This window comes from Rhincodon typus, chromosome 10, assembly GCF_021869965.1.
Source record: "Rhincodon typus isolate 14 chromosome 10, sRhiTyp1.1, whole genome shotgun sequence".
Lineage (NCBI taxonomy): Eukaryota > Metazoa > Chordata > Chondrichthyes > Orectolobiformes > Rhincodontidae > Rhincodon > Rhincodon typus.
In genome coordinates, this window is record NC_063341.1 from 61,145,458 (window position 1) to 61,163,909 (window position 18,452).

Sequence of the window (18,452 nt, forward strand, 5' to 3'; positions counted from 1 at the left end):
CTAATGCTGTTGGCCTGCTGTGTTCATCCAGCTCTACACCTTGCTTTCTCCAGATTATTATCTGGGTCCCTGGATTAACAGTCTAGCGATACTACTACTAGGCCTTTGCCTAGTATCATCTCATCAATATGGACCTCACATTTCTTTTAAAAAAAGCCCATTCATGTGAACAAGACGATACTGTAGAACTAATCATGTATTACATTTTTAATTTTAAAAATTAAAATACATAACGTACTGATTTAAATATTTACAGATGCACAGTGGAAGGGTGGTGTGTGATATTATGTTGGAACATCAACAAGTGACATAGTCTGAATATATTTAGCTACTAAGCTTGGTCACGTCATCCTATGGGGATACTGAACACAAACCACATGCCTTTCCAAAGAAGAGGAATATCAGAGGGCTGTCACTTTTTTTTGCCTCCAAGCATCTAATAAAAGCAAATGGCAGAGAAACACCCATTTTTACAACTTGCATAATATATGGCAGGAGACTCATTATTTTTTAATAAAGGAGATTGTGGTCATTAAAAATGAAACCTCCTAAAGAAAAAGCTCCAGAATAATTTTACTGCGCACAGGTTTATATTAGTTATTATGCTGTAACAGTATTAGAATCAATTCCCGTACCTCGCAAATTCCATTAAATTTGTGTTATTTTGGCTAGAGTGGCAACTGTTCTTGCTTGGTACTACTATAGTGTTCTGGCAAAACTGAGTCAAACTTCCAACATCAATCCACCTTAAATACATTAAATAATTTAAACAAAGACTTACATTTATACAGAACTTTCTACAACCACAGAATGCCCGAAGCTGTTTGGGGAATGAATTATTTTTGAAGTACAGTCACTGCTGTAAAGCAAACTCTCACAAATAGCAGTGCGATAATGACAAGACGATCTATTTTGGATATGATGTAGGCATAAATGCTCATCAGCACAGCATGGATAAACTTTCCTTCTCCAAAATAACCTCATGGGATCATTTACATCTACTGAAGGGGACTAAAGGGACCTCAATTTGAAATCACATCCAAATAATGGCACCTCCCACAGTAAGCAGCACATCCTCTCACTACTGCACTGCAGTGTCAGCCTTGATTGTCTCACTCAAGACCTGAATTGATAATTGAATCCAACTCCTACTTGAAGCAACAAGTGTTCTAACAGCAGAATAATGATGGGCATGTAACAGAGGTCAGGAAATTAGGGAAATGAATGTCATACTAGTGTAAATTTAAACTGACCAATCAAGCAAAAGCAAAATCAAAATTAGAATTAGTCACCTTATTGCAGGCAAGAGAAACTTAATTATCCAAACTAAAAGTACTCAATTCCTAGATAGGATTATTTAATATAAAAACTGATCTAGTTAGATAAAGTAGAGCTTTGTGTTGAAGCAAAGAATACTCTGCACTCTTACAAAACAAAGTGCATGCACACAACTAGATATATTTAGAACTTTAATTGCACAGGTCAAATCTAAACAAGAAAAACAACTGTTGCTCTTGGAAGACTGAAGATTGGGAAAGATCGGGTTAAGAGAAAGAAAAACACAAAAGCAAAAGGAAAATAAAGTCTCCAACACAAATTAATTTTCTGAAGGAAAAAGACTCCACCACTTATGCTATGAAAAACTGATTTATTCCTGAATGAACTTGCCACGTTTTCTGCTGCCTTTAAGTGAGGATTACTGGGTAACACTGCAACTTCATGCATTTCAGTGCCGAGTCCATTGGCAAGGACTGTTGCAGCGTACCGCTTGGAGCACAGTATCTGTGACAATAACTTTCATATTTCCATGCTTAACATAGGTGCGTTTTGGAAGTTTGCTGTCTGATTTACTCCATAATGACAGTGATTGTGGACAGCCCCATCATTATTATTAACATATAACCAAAAGCAGTTGACCAAGGTATCACGTGTGGTACATCACTTTGAAGACAGTGTACTAATAAGCAATCCTAGATTGTAAAACTCCTGCATACTTGGCCAATAAAGGTAATGTTAAGTTTCAACTGTCTTGTATCCTGTTGCCTTCTGAAATTTAAAAACTAGTAGTCCTTCAAAAGTAGTTTAATTATCCTTTCTGCATCCAAAAGCTAAAAAAATGTTTATGGAAAACATTCTGTCTACTTTCAAAGCACTTTTCACTTTCATTTATCCTTCCCTCTAAGCAGTTGTTTCGATATTGATTTTTCATTACTTATAATGTCAATTTTCCTCCTCATTTCTTATTAGATATTTCCTATTGCAACTTGATTACCATAAAACACTCTAACACTATTAACAAACATTGCATTTAATATACCTTATAAAATGGTTCAACGGCATGCTGAACAGTAAGTGATATCCACTATCACTACTGCTATTTCCACTGAAATTGATATTTAACATGTTTACTTTAAAGTAAAACACTGATGGTAATGAATTATGTTTTCCCCCTGAAAAGATCACTTAAAAAAATACATAGAAATATATCAGTTAGTTAATTTGGCTTCCACAGAAATGTTAAGTGTGATGCATAAACAGAGACATTGCAAACCCTTCACTTTGACTGCATCATTATAGTTGGGCTTTGTTATTCGCTCAATAACCAAGTAACAAGGGCTATGACATTTTTAAGTAGGAAACCTCAGGATTTAACAGATTAAAATTTAGGTCACATAACCTGATTAAAATCCATAACAGCTTTTAGTTACTACAGTTAAGCCTGGTGTCAGCACATTAACAATAATTATAAATATTTTAGCTACTATTTTGTTAAGACACTACAGATTTTCAGATATAGCAATCCGCTTTTCTCTCTCGGAAAAACTTGGAAGTTGCATTTTAAACTGACAGAAAAATATCTTATTGTTTCTGTGAACAGTGCTGTCATTCAATGGCCAATGACTATAAGACTGTTGATTCGCTGAAGCATATTTAGTCGGAAAATTCTAAGCAGCTATGGTCCCAAAGGACCATAGTCATGACAGGGAGTGAGAGAGATGAGGATCACCATGCCTCAGGTGAGGGGAGGGCTTGAGACAAAGGGACCTTCATGGTAAGGTAACTGGTACAGGAATTGAATCCTGTATGGGAGTGAATGGTGTCACTGCTTCACAAACCAGTCATCCAGCCAACCGAGTTAGGTGACATTGGAAAATACAGATGAAATAGCTTGGTAGGTAGCCAGATTAATAGTATATTGCCAATCTCACTGTTGCAGGGAAATACCGAATCTCCCCTCCAATACATTTAAGTTTTTTGTTTAAATCAATCCTTTGGCTGAGATAACGTGGACTGAGTCATTATTCCAATTACAGATTTTCATGGAATTGCACAATTCCATTGAAATTAATAGTAAATTTAGTTTTTACTTCCTTGATGTGATGTAGATGTTGCTGGCAAGCCAGAATTTATTCTCCATCCCTAAATGCTGAAGTGGGAGTGAACCATTTCCTTCAATACAACAGACTGGCTTTCTGCGCTATTTCAGAACTAAGTCAATTGCTGTGAGGCTACACATACAGGCTGGATCAGTTAAGGACAGCAGATTTCCTTCTCTCAAAGGCATTAAGAGATTACATTTTTTTTTTCTTGAGCAACAACCCAGTAGTTTCACGGTCAGCAGAAGGGGTAATAGATCCTTAACTCCATTAATTTTAATTAATTTTTGAATTAATTCAATTACTGTTGCAGTTGGATGTGAACTCACGTTTGGGATCATTAATCCAGACTTCTGGATTACCAGTTCAATAATATTATACTATCCTACTGTACCCTGATCTCTTAAGAATGAGAAATATTTGCAATACATTGAAGCTCTATGTAGCACTTGGATTCGTAACTGATATTGAGCATATATAGAAAAAATATTCATAATGGAATGTTAAAATCCAAACTGTATCCAATACCACTTTTTTGTTCAAAGCCCTGGCTACTGTCAATGGAATGGCCATTCAAGTTTTCTTCACAGGGTATGGGGAGTAGTATAAGTGCTTGTATCAAAATTGGGAAGTTTAAATGTTCTCCCTAACCAGTGGACTTAAGAAGAATTACAATAGTTTTTTTTTTGCATTTCCCTCACCCAACAAGCTATTACACATAACAAGCAGAATGAAAATCAAAATACAGGTTCAAAATTTTGCAATATATTAACCTTAGAAATTGGAGCTGTGAAATTTACACTGGAAAAATCTGTATGACTCAGCTTGTAGTTTTATTGAAGACATGTAGTAGATGATTTTAAAACATTTGTTGAAAAATATTTTTTAAGAAATATTTGAGAAAAGACAACTAAATACTTAAGTTTGTAACTCAAGCTGGACAAGACATGAATTTTAGAAGTAAGATGCAAACCAAGAATTCTGAATTTCAAACATTTTTAATAAATTGAATTTGATCACAAAGAGATTGACTGTATACACATTCTGTAATTCAGGTTTTTAAGAACATTCTTATCCACAAAGATTTATGCTTTTACATTCTATTTAGAAGATTATATTAGTAATTTAAGCTACTAAAAAAACCTTGAATTAAGCAGGGGAGTGAAATATTGTACTCCGTTTCACTGGTTTCCTGGTGGTGGAAAAGGCATCAAAAGGTTCTAATTATTGGGCTACATTTCAAAGGCCTGGACTATTCAATACTATAGTGGGTGAAATGACATTGTGACATACCAAAGGATCTCCCCCAACCACACATTGACAAGGCATCAGGGTCCTGACACATGCTAACAAGAGTCAATTTAAATGCCTCCCCCAAAATTAATCAAAATCCGAGTATAACATGGCCTCACAATGATCTTTTGCCTTCAATAAAGTTGGAGTTATGCAAGGAAAAATTACTGAAAGAAACAATATGTTGTCTCCTCAAGATACAGTAAAAATAATTCAGATTGAGGCAATACTTATTACTGTACCTCCTCAATTTCACGATCAATCTTCTGCTGCTTCTGTTGTTTCATTTCCTCTGTGGTTTTACCCAAGAATGCACCAAATGTAAAACTTAGGTCAGAATGCTCCAGCTGATAATAGTATAAGTGATAAATTTTAATCAAAAGAACATGTAATGGGATACAGCTTATGATAATGTTTGCACAAATTTGGTTTTGTCAATACATATCTAATATATGCAGTATATGTTCCACAGTTAAACACACAATTTCTTACCTTAAATTCAATTATTCCAACTCAAATTACATTAGCTTAAATTAGTGACACAAATAACTTTCTGATTAAGAAAACAACAAAGGAAAATACTTACCATTTCTCTATCAGCTTTTTTACTTGTTAAAGCATCAACTTGCGATTCATAATTTGCCTGAATGAGGTCTCTTCTTTTCAACACCAACTAGGGAAAGAAGTGTTAAATATTACCTTACAACTACATGTGAAGTGTAGTACGAGTACAGCAAATTCTTGACTAATTTCAGTAACATATGGAGTACACACTTACAATGCAGTTTCCCTCGACTTGTTAGCACTGAGTTGTATTAAAAATCTAAACAATACAGTAATTGCCAACAAATCTAGTACCTTAATTACTTTTGGAGTCAATAAAGCTGAACTGTCATTTCCAGGTTTTCCTTTGGCAGTTATGCACCCTGCACTAAAGTCTAACACCTTCTGTTACATCAATTAAAGTAACACCAAGATTACAAATTAAATACATGGGCACTTCAAAGTTCTAATGATTAATTTTGATAGCTATCAAAATTAAAAGTTGCTAGACATAATGCAAAAGCGATCATTTTCAGCAAGTGTGGTGCATTATAATGTTTACAGAATAAAAAGCTCAACTGCAAATGTGTTGAAGAAAATGTTTATAAAAACGGAAATAAAACTCAAGTTTAACCTCGCACCACTTTGGTATACAGGATGGAGCCCATATATACAGTAAAGAGATAGGAGCTCAGAACCAAAAGATATGTATAAAACAGAATTCCAAATACAGCACATTAGTATAACAGTTAAATATTAGAAGTAGTAAATACTTGATAGTATCCCTGAGGTTAATCTCTGACCAATGCATTTAACTACTCAAACAGAAATAATACATTACAATTATTATCTTCACTATTATAAATGCATTATTGAGAACATTGTGGTTATTTAGTTAAACATACTTGCCAAACTTGTTTTTAATTTCCAAAATTTCAATGAGAAGTTAGTCTTTTACATGTCTTACAAGGTCAAATGATAGATATTCAAATTACTATATTAATTATCCCAAGAACTTTCCAATTGTATGACTAATGTTTTTACAAAACAGTGAAGAAATTAAGCCTTTCTTTTCCAAAAAGCTATATAATACCTATGTTAATATGGGACTCTATCAAATCTTGTAAATTGTTTCTTCCATAATGTTTCTGCACTAGGTGCAGATCCTTTCTGGCTCATTCCATTGAAATAAACCGACAAGTGATTTGCATAAAGTCATTTAATCACTAACCTATCCTGGTTAGTAATTAAACCATCATCAAAAGGCCACAGCTATTGAAGAAGGTTATTATCTTGTGAAGGAAACTAGGGATGGATAATAACTGCAGCCTTGTCAACATCACCCTTAACCTAAGAACAAACCAAAAGAAGTCTGATGTGACACTACAGCAAAGCCTTGATTAGATTTTTTGTTTGCAAATAATTCTGAAATGTTAGCAATGAAACTTTTAAGTCAACTTAATTTTACGAAGCTCATGTCACCAATATCTACACACTGTGTAACCAGCTGAATTCATTTTGTTTTACTATATACAAGTGCAGAATGTGGAAGGAAATTATGAATACAAACTGGAAATCTTTTCTTTTGTAAAACAAAATAGCAGTTGTTCGCTGTCAAGTATTAAACACCACACTTCAACTACAAAGCACAAGCAAATCCAATTAAAATAAGCCTATGATTTGACCGCATTTGCCATAATCATCTTACGACCTTAGGATTTAAATTAAAAAATAACTACCTTTAGAGTTTCTGCACATAGAACATATTCATGTAAGGCAGGAAGTAAATCCTCCGAGAGGCCTATTGTAAGTCCTTCAATAGCCTTGCAGCAGTTTTCAATAGAACTAGCTACTCCTTTCAAAGGTTCAGCCAAATCCTGTTCAGATTCCGACCACAGAGTATAAATGGGACTGTATTCCTTCATCTCAGTCAAGTGCTCTTTACAAGCAAAAGAAAATAAAATAGTTGATCCGTTTCTTCTCATCAGCCTCGAAAACATCAAAGAATCACAATCAGGCATTGAAATGCACACATCCAAAATAGCTCACCTATTTGGATAGATTGTCAAGGCAAGTTTTATTTTAAGAACAGCGAAATTGAAAAAGGGAAACGATACAGTGGAAGCTGTGGAAGATGATGTTGCAGTTTTACAAAAATGAGTTACCAGCATGTTGTATTTATAAGATTGCCTTACTTAAGCAATTGAGGAGGATGCTGGACACCTTGGGTGTGTGTGTGTGTATGTGTGTGGGCGTGCGCACGCGTGTGTTCAGGGCAATTTTCCCGAGTGAAAGACTTTCAATTAGGTTCCAACCAGGAACAGGATAACACACTGTAAAGTCTTTAGTCCAGAAAGCTTGGGACCAAGACATTTTCTGGCATCCAGCGTGTCAGAATAATGTTAGAATGCTTAACCACAACAGAATGAACCTGATATAGATAGGTACCAGAGACATAAATGCAACAAAACATTTTAAAGCAGTAATAAAATTTTACATATCCTAATGCTGTATTTTCTACAGTATACTGCATGCCAAAATTAGAAAACATATTTATCAGCAAGTGCCAAGCAGACCTGGAATACTTGTGCACTAACTTGACCCAGCCAGAGGTCAACAAATGTAACTCTGACTACCTCAGTGCTGGAAAAACCAGAAATCCATGCACCTGAACCAGAAAAGCATGCACAGATTACAAACTTTGCTACATTTCCATTCCTGTCTGCCCACTGTACACAGTCTTCTCACCCAAAGGTTAAGGGCAGGCAGAGGCAAGACAAAAAGTTGGGAACAAACACTGTTTGTTCCATGGTAGAGCTGATTTGCATGCCTTTGCGAGTGCCTGTCTGTCCTCATACACCTGGGTATGGATTGGTAGGGATACCGGCTGATTTCTACTATTCATGACCAGCTGCAGTAGAAAATGGAGTACCAACCTTTCAGTTCCTTTAAAATTCTTTGGCTGATTTTATCCAATGTTCCCATTTTCTGACGGAAAATATCCACATAGTCACTCATCGCTGTGAATTCATCAGGTCGATTCTTAATGCTTCTGACCGTATTAGCAACAGCCTTGAATGTTTCTCCCATTTTACTGATGAATCCTGGACCAAGTTTCTTGTGAGGTGCCAAATCCTACATTAAAGAAAGTAACAGTGAATAACCTAATAGGGAAAATAATGATATACAATCTCTGAGGAAATTGAGAAGGAATGGACGAGATAGGGGCATTGAATAGTAGCCACTCATTCACCATCTTAAACTAATCAATTAGATGACTGCTAATCTGTATTTTCATCTGTAAGCCTTATTTCCAAAATACTTTTTCCTTACAAAAACCTACCAATCCCAATTTTGAAGTTTTCAAATTACCTAGCTGCAACAGATTTTTTGGAAGAATTCTGCATTTATTGTGTGAAGAAAAGATTCCCGTCATTACCAATATATGGCCTGCCTCTAAATGTTAAAGTTATGCCCTTTTGTGGATTGCCACACAATTGAAAATAAGATCAATAAGATAGAATCAAATGTTAATCATATTAGACCACAGATGATATAAAATTTAATCACAAAACCTAATCTTAATCTCCTCTAAAATATTTGCAGAATACCAAAATGTACTATTGCTCTAGACTTGCTTATTGGGGCCACAAAATGCCAATTAAATTTTAGGTGGAGGCATGCTTGGTGGTAGATTTTAGGAGAAAGACTAAAGAAGAGGTTATGCACACCAAGTGATAAAGCTTTGATATGAGTAAAGGATCAAAGACTTGGAATCAAGATAATAAATTGTTGAGAGAGGAAAGATTTTGATAAAACTATACAAAAAAGAAACTGAGTACGAATACAAGGAAAAACTGTTCTATAGACTGCCAATAGGCTGCAGTTAGAATACGGATGTCCAGCTTTGGGCATCTCAATTTAGGAAAGGTATTTCAAGTCAAAAAGCATACAGAAGATGCTTCAAGATGGTGACGCTGGCAAAGTAGGCAGCATCCGGGCTCCTGGGCTCATCCGCTTCATACCAGCCACTTTCTCCCTTCGTTCCTTTCCTTCATCTTCTTCTTGTTAGTGGCGGCACAGAAGGTGACATCATGAAGAAAGGCAGCCAAAGCTGGTCTCTTGGAGAAACAGGGACTCCAGGCAGCAGCGGCAGCACAGACAGAAACGTCTGACTGCGGTAGGCCCAGAGCAGGGACTCCTGGTCATCAGCTAGGTGGATGCGGTGGCAGCAGAGCCAGGGCTTTTTGGGAGAGAGTGTGGGTCAGCATGGGAACTGGCATTGATGGCCCGTTGGCGAGGTGGGCCCAGTGATGAAGAACTGGTGCCTAAAAAGAGTGGTGACTCTGAATTTGGTGGGTCCGGCACAGGGGTCTGAGGGTGCTGGCGCAGATGTCATTGGTGAGCTGGTTCTGGGACCAGGACTCGTGGCGGAATGAAAACAGACTCCTATGATGCTGCTTGGCCTGCTGTGTTCATCCAGCCCTGCACCTTGTTGTCTCGGATTCTCCAGCATCTGCAGTTCCTACTATCCCTTTCAACTCTACCTTTTTATTCTTAAACTTTCAAAATGGCACCAGACTGTGGCAACAGTTGAAGCTTTTCACAGTATTTTTACTATGTTGTTCATTGTAGACAAGTGACAATAAATCATTCTTTCAGAAGAAATAACTAAATTCAAATGTTGTCAAAGTGTCTGAGGAGAAGCTAGCAAAACTGGGCTATTTTCTTTAGAACAAAGATTGTTACAAGGTGATCTGACACAAGTGTTCAAGATTTATTTTATGGTGCAGTAAATCAGGAAAATCTATTTTCATTAGCAATTAATTCAATATCTGGAAGGTATAAATTGAACACCATCAAAAGATTGACAGTAAAGTTCATCATAAGCATACAGAATGTTGATAGACATGTTCAAATGTTCCCAAGACAGGTGAAGGCAGACTTCTTAAGTGTTAATAGGACAGAACTGAATAAATATTCAAAAAAGAAAAATCAAAACTTATGGAACAGCTGAGAGATTGTGTACATTTAGCCCCAGTCTTTCAGAGCAAAAGAGCCTCTTTCTGAACTGCAAAATCCTATTATTCATATAAACTTGTAATGCTAAGGCTACAGTGTCTCAGAATCATTGAATTTCAGAACAATGTAAGCTACAGCATAGCTTTTCTTAATATTCTTAAGAACATCAAACCAGATCATGCTATTGTCCCAATGCTTATATTAGTGAATGTTCCACAAAATTTCCTTTTGCCTCCACATTTGGCCCCCCATGGGAGGAGACTGATAATTCTTGGCACGAGTCCAGAAACATTAAGAAGAAACTTGCATTAGGATTTAGTCAGAGATAACAAGGTGTAGAGCTGGATGAACACAGCAGGCCAAGCAGCATCAGAGGAGCAGGAAAGCTGACGTTTCGGGTCTAGGCCCTTCTTCAGAAAAAATTCCGAAAAAATTCTTCAGATTTAGTCAATTACTTTCTGGACTAATGATGATAAATCCTAACATATGACAATAGCTTAGGGACATCCAAAATGATGGTCAAAACTACAGAATGGGATTGCAGGTTCCTATTTGCTAGAATTCGCAACCGCTGAAAATCTGTAAAGTACACCACTACAGCAAGCCAAGAGGAGCATATATAGTGGCCTGCAAATAGGCCAAGGAGAAAATATGGGGTAACGTACACATCATTCACTAGACACACATTTACCAAGTAAAACATTTAGAATAGAAGTATATTAGTTGTCTTGTAGATATCACCACATTCTTCTATTGCTTTCAGTATCAACATTTGCTTCAGAGAATGAACAAACTTAACGCGTATTAAAGGTTTGGACTGGAGGACTTCTATCATTACGATTTGAACATTACACTTGGATCTCCAGCTGATTCACCGTTTCCATGTCCTTTCCCAAGAGTGCTAGAATTGGTTACCATGAAGGTCCTACCATTCAGCCTCACCCCTCCCCTGAAACATTGACCCTCAGATTAAACTCACCACCAGTCATGTGTAATGAGAGAGCAGCCCTATGGTCTTCTGGGACTGTGATGACTTTACCTGGGATCTACATTGTGCATTTTCAATGCTTTTTCTAAACTACTCATTGCGGAGTTCAGGGTGCAAATCAGAGTTTAGTTTTTTGTTGTGGGTGACTGTGATGTCAAAGAACCCCAGTGTGTTTGGGAATCGCAGGAGAAAACTCTGTTGATCAAAGTTGGACTAAACGATGGAAGATAGTTCTGGTTGTTAGAGGTAAATCATCTCATCCATAGGACGTCACTACAGAAGTTTCGTAAGGTAGTGTCCTAGGTTCAATCAGAAGTTCAGAAGGGTATGTTGGGTCAGGGTCTGGGTCATGACAGCGAGTTAAGTAGTAGGTCAGTTTAATAGTTACTCAGGAGTTAGACTATGTATTTAATAGTTTAACTTTTACTGAGTAACTATTTTACTTAATTTCATCAGAATCTTCGATTTTATGGAAATTTTTTGTCGGCTTCTAGGTATAGTGAAATTGCCCAGCATAAAATTCAATTGCCCAGGCAATCCCTTCAGATTGTTACAATGGGGATTTCATAGGGATCCTGATCTACACCCACATATCAACTCTATGCCCAGAGGAAAATCTACTCCAATGATATAATGAAATTCAACTAAATCTCAAACAGATCTGCTATTCTGAGAAACAATTGTACTTGAGAAATACCAACTTAAGTATGGTTTGATGCACTGAAAACACAAAATACGTTTTATTGGGCAATGTTTTAAAGCATGTAGCTACACAATTTTGTACTTTTTAAAAATTTATTCACTTGTGGGACATGGGCACTGGCTGGGCCAGCATTTATTGTCCATTGCTAGTTGCCATTAAGCTGGTGGTGAACTGCCTTCTTGAACTGCTGCAGTCACACCCACAATACTATTTCAGAGGGAATTCTAGAATTTTGATCCAGTGACAACAAAGGAATGGCAAAGCATTTCTAAGTCAGAGTCGTTTGGAGGGGAGCTTGCAAGTGTTGTTCCCACGTATCTGCTGCCCTTGTCCTTTTAGAAGGAAGTGGTTGTGGGTTTAACAAAGTGCGATCAAAGGATCTGTCATGAATTTCTGCAGTGCAACTTGTAGATGATACACACTGTTACTACAGAGCGCCAACGGTAAAGGGAGTGCATGTTTATGGTCTAATGTCAATCAAGCAGGCTGCTGCATTCTGAATGGTGTCAAGTTCTTAAGTGTTGCTAGGGCTGTACTCATCCAGGTAACTGGGAAGCATTCCATCACACTCCTGACCCGTGCCTTGTAGATGGGAGACACATTCTGAGGAGTCAGGAGTTACTCACTGTGGTATTCCTAGCCTCTGACCTGCTCTTGTAGCCACTGTATTTATATGGCAAGTCCAGCGGAGTTTCTGGTCAATGATAACGCCCAGGATGTTGACAATTACGGATTCAGTGATAGTAAAGCCATTAAATGCCATGGGGCAATAGTTAGTCTGCCTCTTATTGGAGTTGTTCAGTGCCTGACATTTGTATGGCACAAATTCTACGTCACTTTTCAGCTTAAAGCTAGATATTGTCCAGATCTTGCTGCACACAGACTGTTGCACTATCTGAAGATTCACGAATGGTGCTGAACACTGTGCAATCATCTGATTTTATGATGGACAGAAGGTGTTGATGCAGCAGCTGAACATGGTTGCACCTAGGACTCAAATCTAAGGAACTTTTGCAAATACAATGAATGCAGAGGAACAGAGTTAACCCATACCTGTACTGTTAGAAATATTTTGAAATTTTCATTAAAAGACAGAGTGGGATGGTCAGCAATTCGATTTAAAAATTTATGTAGTGCCTTTTGCCGTGTTGCTACGAAATCTTCATTGAAGCGTTCCACCATGCCCCTCATTACAAATTTCTCTGGCAACGGCTAAGCAAAAAGAGAAAATTAAAACTATTTTTACATTCACATAATTATATAAATACTCATCCACAATGAATTGTAGCACCACTGCAGTTTTATTCTGACAACTTATTTCAAAATAAGACTGCCAAAATAAAAAAAAACTTTATTTAAGTCAATTCCAAAATGCATCTGAACTCCAAATGCATTGAATTTATGGGAATGATTGACATTTTTGGCTAAAATAGCATGAGACTAAAAGAATTCCTGTAATAGCATTCAAAAATAATAACACTGGTGTGATTAACTTGTTCAAGTTTGTATTCTCTGTGGTTTACAATCTAATCAATAACAATAACACCATTGTCAATTATTGACAGGGTTCACTTGAATGATAACCACTTTGATGCACAAAAATCATATTCAAGACAGCTTTGTGCCTTCGGGGAGGTCGAAGGTGGGGAGCACAAATTAAGGATAGAAAACCCGAAAAAAATAAAGACATTTTATTAGAAAATGTACTTGTTATATTGACAAGCTTGTTCTTATAGCAATCATGCCCATGAAATAAACAAAATATCCCAAGAACAATCAAATGGTTATTTTGTTTGCTTGCAAGCATCAAAACTGCAAGGCTATATTTATCTTAGTTGCAAAATAAGGTCTGTGAGGTTATGCTATCACTATGATTTGCTCCATAGTTTGAACCACAGTCAGAACACAAATGCATACAAACTGCAGACAAACAGTAAATAATCTATAGCAGAAATAAAATTCATGTTCCACACAATCATGCTAAGCACATTTCATAAACAAACCTGCTGAGAACATCCATTGATGACAACTGGGCTACTAATCTGGCAATAAGTGATTGCTTTCCACTCCAGATTCCTGCTTGCATTCAAGTGTCACAAAGGTTTCAATGTCATGAAAATTGAAATAGAAAACATGCAAAAACACACCTGGGACAGGAAAAATTTAATCAAAGGCATTTCTTCTATAAAGGATCATGTACACAGGTTCTGTTTCTTAAAAATCTACATATTCAGTAATTACTACACATTGTGATCACCAAGTTTTACAACTACACACCTTGAAAGCTCAATGAATAACTGGATTACACAATAGGAGTTGGAGATTCGGTTGCTGATTTGAATCATTCAGTGCTCACTCACACTGCAGAAACAGCAGCACTAATTTAATCAGGACATAAAAACCCACTCACAATCCTGTGCAACCACAAAAGTTGGGCTAGCAAGGTTAAACAAATATTCTGCAGTTTTGCTTGATCTTAGGGAATGCAGCCTAGAAACAACAGCAGAGGGAAAAAAAAATCACAGAACTTTTCCCACACAGAAACTTTCTAGATTTAAAACAGGCCAACACATGTGACTTGTGGAACAAATCAAGCCAATCAACCACATGAACACTGTTGTGGCTCAACTGACCAACTTCAAGCTCTCCAAAGCACAACAACCAGTTAAAGGTTTGAGGGCTAATCACAGTGATTTCTCTGTGCTACTCAACTATTTTATTAACTTCTTCTATCATCGTTTTGTACATCAATGTCTTTACCTGTTATTCTATTTGCTTGTTTTCTACTCGTTTAACCATATCTACCTCTATTACTCTTTCCTTGTCAGTTTTCTGTTTATCTACATTTTCAAACCTTGAGTGTTTTGGTTGTACTCCATCTTTTTCTCCTTGTTATGATCTTCAGACAAGGTGACCCGAATTAGCTGGAGCAATCATGGAAAAAAATGTAGCACAAGACAAGCCAAGGGGAGTGAATACAAGAAAACACCATGTTGTGCAAGTTCCTCATCAAGCTATTCACCAACCTAACATGGAACTAAATTGCTGTTCCTTCACCGTTCCTAGATGCAGATCTTAGAACTCCTTCCCTACAAAACATTGTGGCTGTACCCACACCAAATGGACTGCAGAGTTACAGGGAGGCAGCTCACAACCACGTTCTCATAGGCAATTGGGGATGGTCAATAAACGCTGGTCCAGTCAGCAAAGTCCACATTGCCTAAACGAATAACAAAATAAGATTAAAGCTGGGATAGTAGGAACTGCAGATGCTGGAGAATCCGAGACAACAAGGTGCAGGGCTGGATGAACACAGCAGGCCAAGCAGCATCATAGGAGCAGAGAGGCTGACGTTTCGGGCCTAGACCCTTCATCAGAAAAGGGGGAGGGGAAGGGGGTTTTGAAATAAATAGGGAGAGAGTGGGAGGCGGATAGAAGAGGGATAGAGGAGAGGATAGGTGGAGAGGAAACAAACAGGTCGAAGAGGCGGGGATGGAGCCAGTAAAGGTGAGTGTAGGTAGGGAGTTAGGAAGGGGATAGGTCAGTCCAGGGAGGACGGACAGGTCAAGGGGGCGGGATGAGGTTGGTCGGTAGGAGATGGAGGTGCGGCTTGAGGTGGGAGGAGGGGATAGGTGGGAGGAAGAACAGGTTAGGGAGGCAGGGACGAGCTGGACTGGTTTTGGGATGCGGTAGGGGGAGGGGAGATTTTGAAACTTGTGAAATCCACATTGATACCATTGGGCTGCAGGGTTCCCAAGCGGAATATGAGTTGCTGTTCCTGCAACCTTCGGGTGGCATCGTTGTGGCACTGCAGGAGGCCCAGGATGGACATGTCGTCTGAGGAATGGGAGGGGGAGTTGAAATGGTTCGCGACTGGGAGGTGCAGTTGTTTGTTGCGAACCGAGCGTAGGTGTTCTGCAAAGCGGTCCCCGAGTCTCCGCTTGGTTTCCCCGATGTAGAGGAAGCCACACCGGGTACAGCGGATGCAGTATACCACATTGGCAGATGTGCAGGTGAACATCTGCTTGATGTGGAAAGTCTTCTTGGGGCCTGGGATGGGGGTGAGGGAGGAGGTATGGGGGCAGGTGTAGCACTTCCTGCGGTTGCAGGGAAAAGTGCCGGGTGTGGTGGAGCTGGAGGGGAGTGTGGAGCGGACAAGGGAGTCACGGAGAGAGTTGTCCCTCCAGAAAGCAGATAAGGGTGGGGAGGGAAAGATGTCTTTGGTGGTGGGGTCGGATTGCAGATGGCGGAAGTGTCGGAGGATGATGCGTTGGATCCGGAGGTTGGTGGGGTGGTACGTGAGGACGAGGGGGATTCTTTTTTGGTTTTTATTGCGTGGACGGGGTGTGAGGGATGAGGTGCGGGAGATGTGGGAGACACGGTTGAGGGCGTTCTCGACCACCGAGGAGGGGAAGTTACGGTCCTTGAAAAACGAGGACAACTGAGATGTACGGGAGTGGAATGCCTCATCCTGGGAGCAGATGCGGCGGAGGCGAAGGAATTGGGAATAGGGGATAGCATTTTTGCAGGAAGGTGGGTGGGAGGAGGAGTATTCTAGGTAGCTGTGGGAGTCGGTGGGCTTGAAATGAATATCGGTTTCTAGGTGGTTGCCCGATATGGAGATAGAGAGGTCCAGGAAGGGGAGAGAGGTGTTAGAGATGGTCCAGGTAAACTTAAGGTTGGGGTGGAAGGTGTTAGTGAAGTGTATGAACTGTTCGAGCTCCTCGTGGGAGCACGAGGCGGCGCCGATACAGTCATTAAAGCTGGGATGGATTTGGGTTAAATCCTGTAGCATTAATTTAAAATTAATCACAGTGCTGTCCATGAAATGGGGAAGGCCTAGTCTGTTAATTTTTGATGGCTAGAAAACATTTTAGACAATTTTCATCTTAGGAAGGGAAGGTTACTAGGTTTGACACTTTTTCTGGTAAGTGATTATGCAATTAATGCACAAAGTCAGAAGTTTATTTGTAAGCATCAACAGTGAAGTGCATGCCAATCTATTAAGGTGTCCCTACTCCAAGAATCCATTTATAGAAATAACGTCTGCATTTTTGTGAATGAATCAAATCGTATCATATATGACACTATATTCGTAGCTCTGATCTCCAACTTCTGGAATCTGATTGCTTAACTATAACCTTGGGTTCAAAGCTATGACTGCTAAGATTGAAATGGTTGAAGAAATTGAACTCTTGAACAGAGATCTGATTATTCTTATGTGAAGGATTTTTTTCTTCCCTCACACAAATTGTCACAATGTACCACTGAGTACACGTATGCAGCAAAACCCTTTAAAAAACAAAAAAAATGTTTTTTGGAAGCTTTGGAAAGATCCCAGTATAATCGAACATACAATCTGGTAGACATATTAAACTTACAGGAACAATTAAAGTAGAATGTGCTTCTTCAAGTTTGTCCTTTAGCCACAAGAAATCTTGATAACGTCTACGAACCTCATACTCACAGGAGTCAAACTCACTTCGAGTCGTCTATAAAACGAGTGACATTATTAAGCAGAGAACAACAGTACAAATTATTTTGAAATGGATAAATACTTAAAAGTGGGCTATTGCACCACAATCCATACAAACATTCCTTTGGGACAAATTGTTGAAAACTACCATACTATACGAGAACTTACAGTACAGATGATTAAAAATAATATTTAATCAGGTAATTAAATCACGTTAATAGCATAAAAGGAAACATAATTGAAACTGGATAGTTGTGAGAAGTAGAGGATGGTAGCAAAAGAATCAAAATCAGAAACTGCTGGAAAAACTCAGCAAGTCTAGCTGCATCTGTGAAGAGAAAGCAGAGTTAATGTTTTGGGTCCAGTGACCCTTCTTCAGAACAGCAAAAACAATCTCTAAAATGTAGTCTACTCTTGGAGTTAATTCAAATAAAATTACTCAAAGCAGTATGAATGCAACCTTTTAAAATAACAAAATTATCAATTCATTCCACTCTCACACTCTTCCAATATTTTTATTTTATTTTACCTCCTGTATTCTTGAAAATATTTTCTTCTGAAATAGTTGCAATGAAGGGTAGAAGCCCTCAACTATCTGTATTAAATGACCATTTTTCACATGCTTACACAGCGAACATCTGCTTAATACACAAGACTGGCTGGTCACATCCAGTTGTAAATGAAGACGGTAAATAACCACCTATCAAAGGTTCAATGAAGAGTGCAGAAAGGGCATATCAGCAACATCAGCAGTTGCTGGAAAAGCTCAGTAGGTCTGGTAGCATCTGTGAAGAAAAAGAATCTGAGTTAACTCTGATTTTTTTCTTCACAGATGCTGCCAGAGCTGCTGAGCTTTTCCAGCAACTTCTGTTTTTGTTCCTGATTTACAGCATCCGCAGTTCTTTCGGTTTTTATATCAGCAATAGCACCTGATGTACCTAAAGATGAGGTATCAATCTTGTGAAACTACAACATGGGACTACTTGTATGCCAAACAGGGCAATCTGCAAGGTTGAGAAAACGGCTAAGCAAGTCCACAAGCAACAGATC

At 38.3% G+C, this 18,452-nt stretch overlaps 1 protein-coding gene across 1 annotated transcript in view; it reads right to left on the bottom strand.

Moving 5' to 3' along the window:
* snx7 (sorting nexin 7) overlaps positions 1-18,452 on the bottom strand; it is a gene marked incomplete at its 5' end in the record, with an annotated part of 42,900 nt that overhangs the window by 12,517 nt on the left and 11,931 nt on the right. Inside the window, 6 exons of the mRNA XM_020521543.2 lie at positions 4,913-5,017; positions 5,257-5,343; positions 6,953-7,152; positions 8,150-8,348; positions 12,980-13,138; positions 17,308-17,418. Of these exons, the coding sequence (XP_020377132.2) occupies positions 4,913-5,017; positions 5,257-5,343; positions 6,953-7,152; positions 8,150-8,348; positions 12,980-13,138; positions 17,308-17,418 (861 nt within the window). The remainder of the gene's footprint in view (positions 1-4,912; positions 5,018-5,256; positions 5,344-6,952; positions 7,153-8,149; positions 8,349-12,979; positions 13,139-17,307; positions 17,419-18,452) is intronic.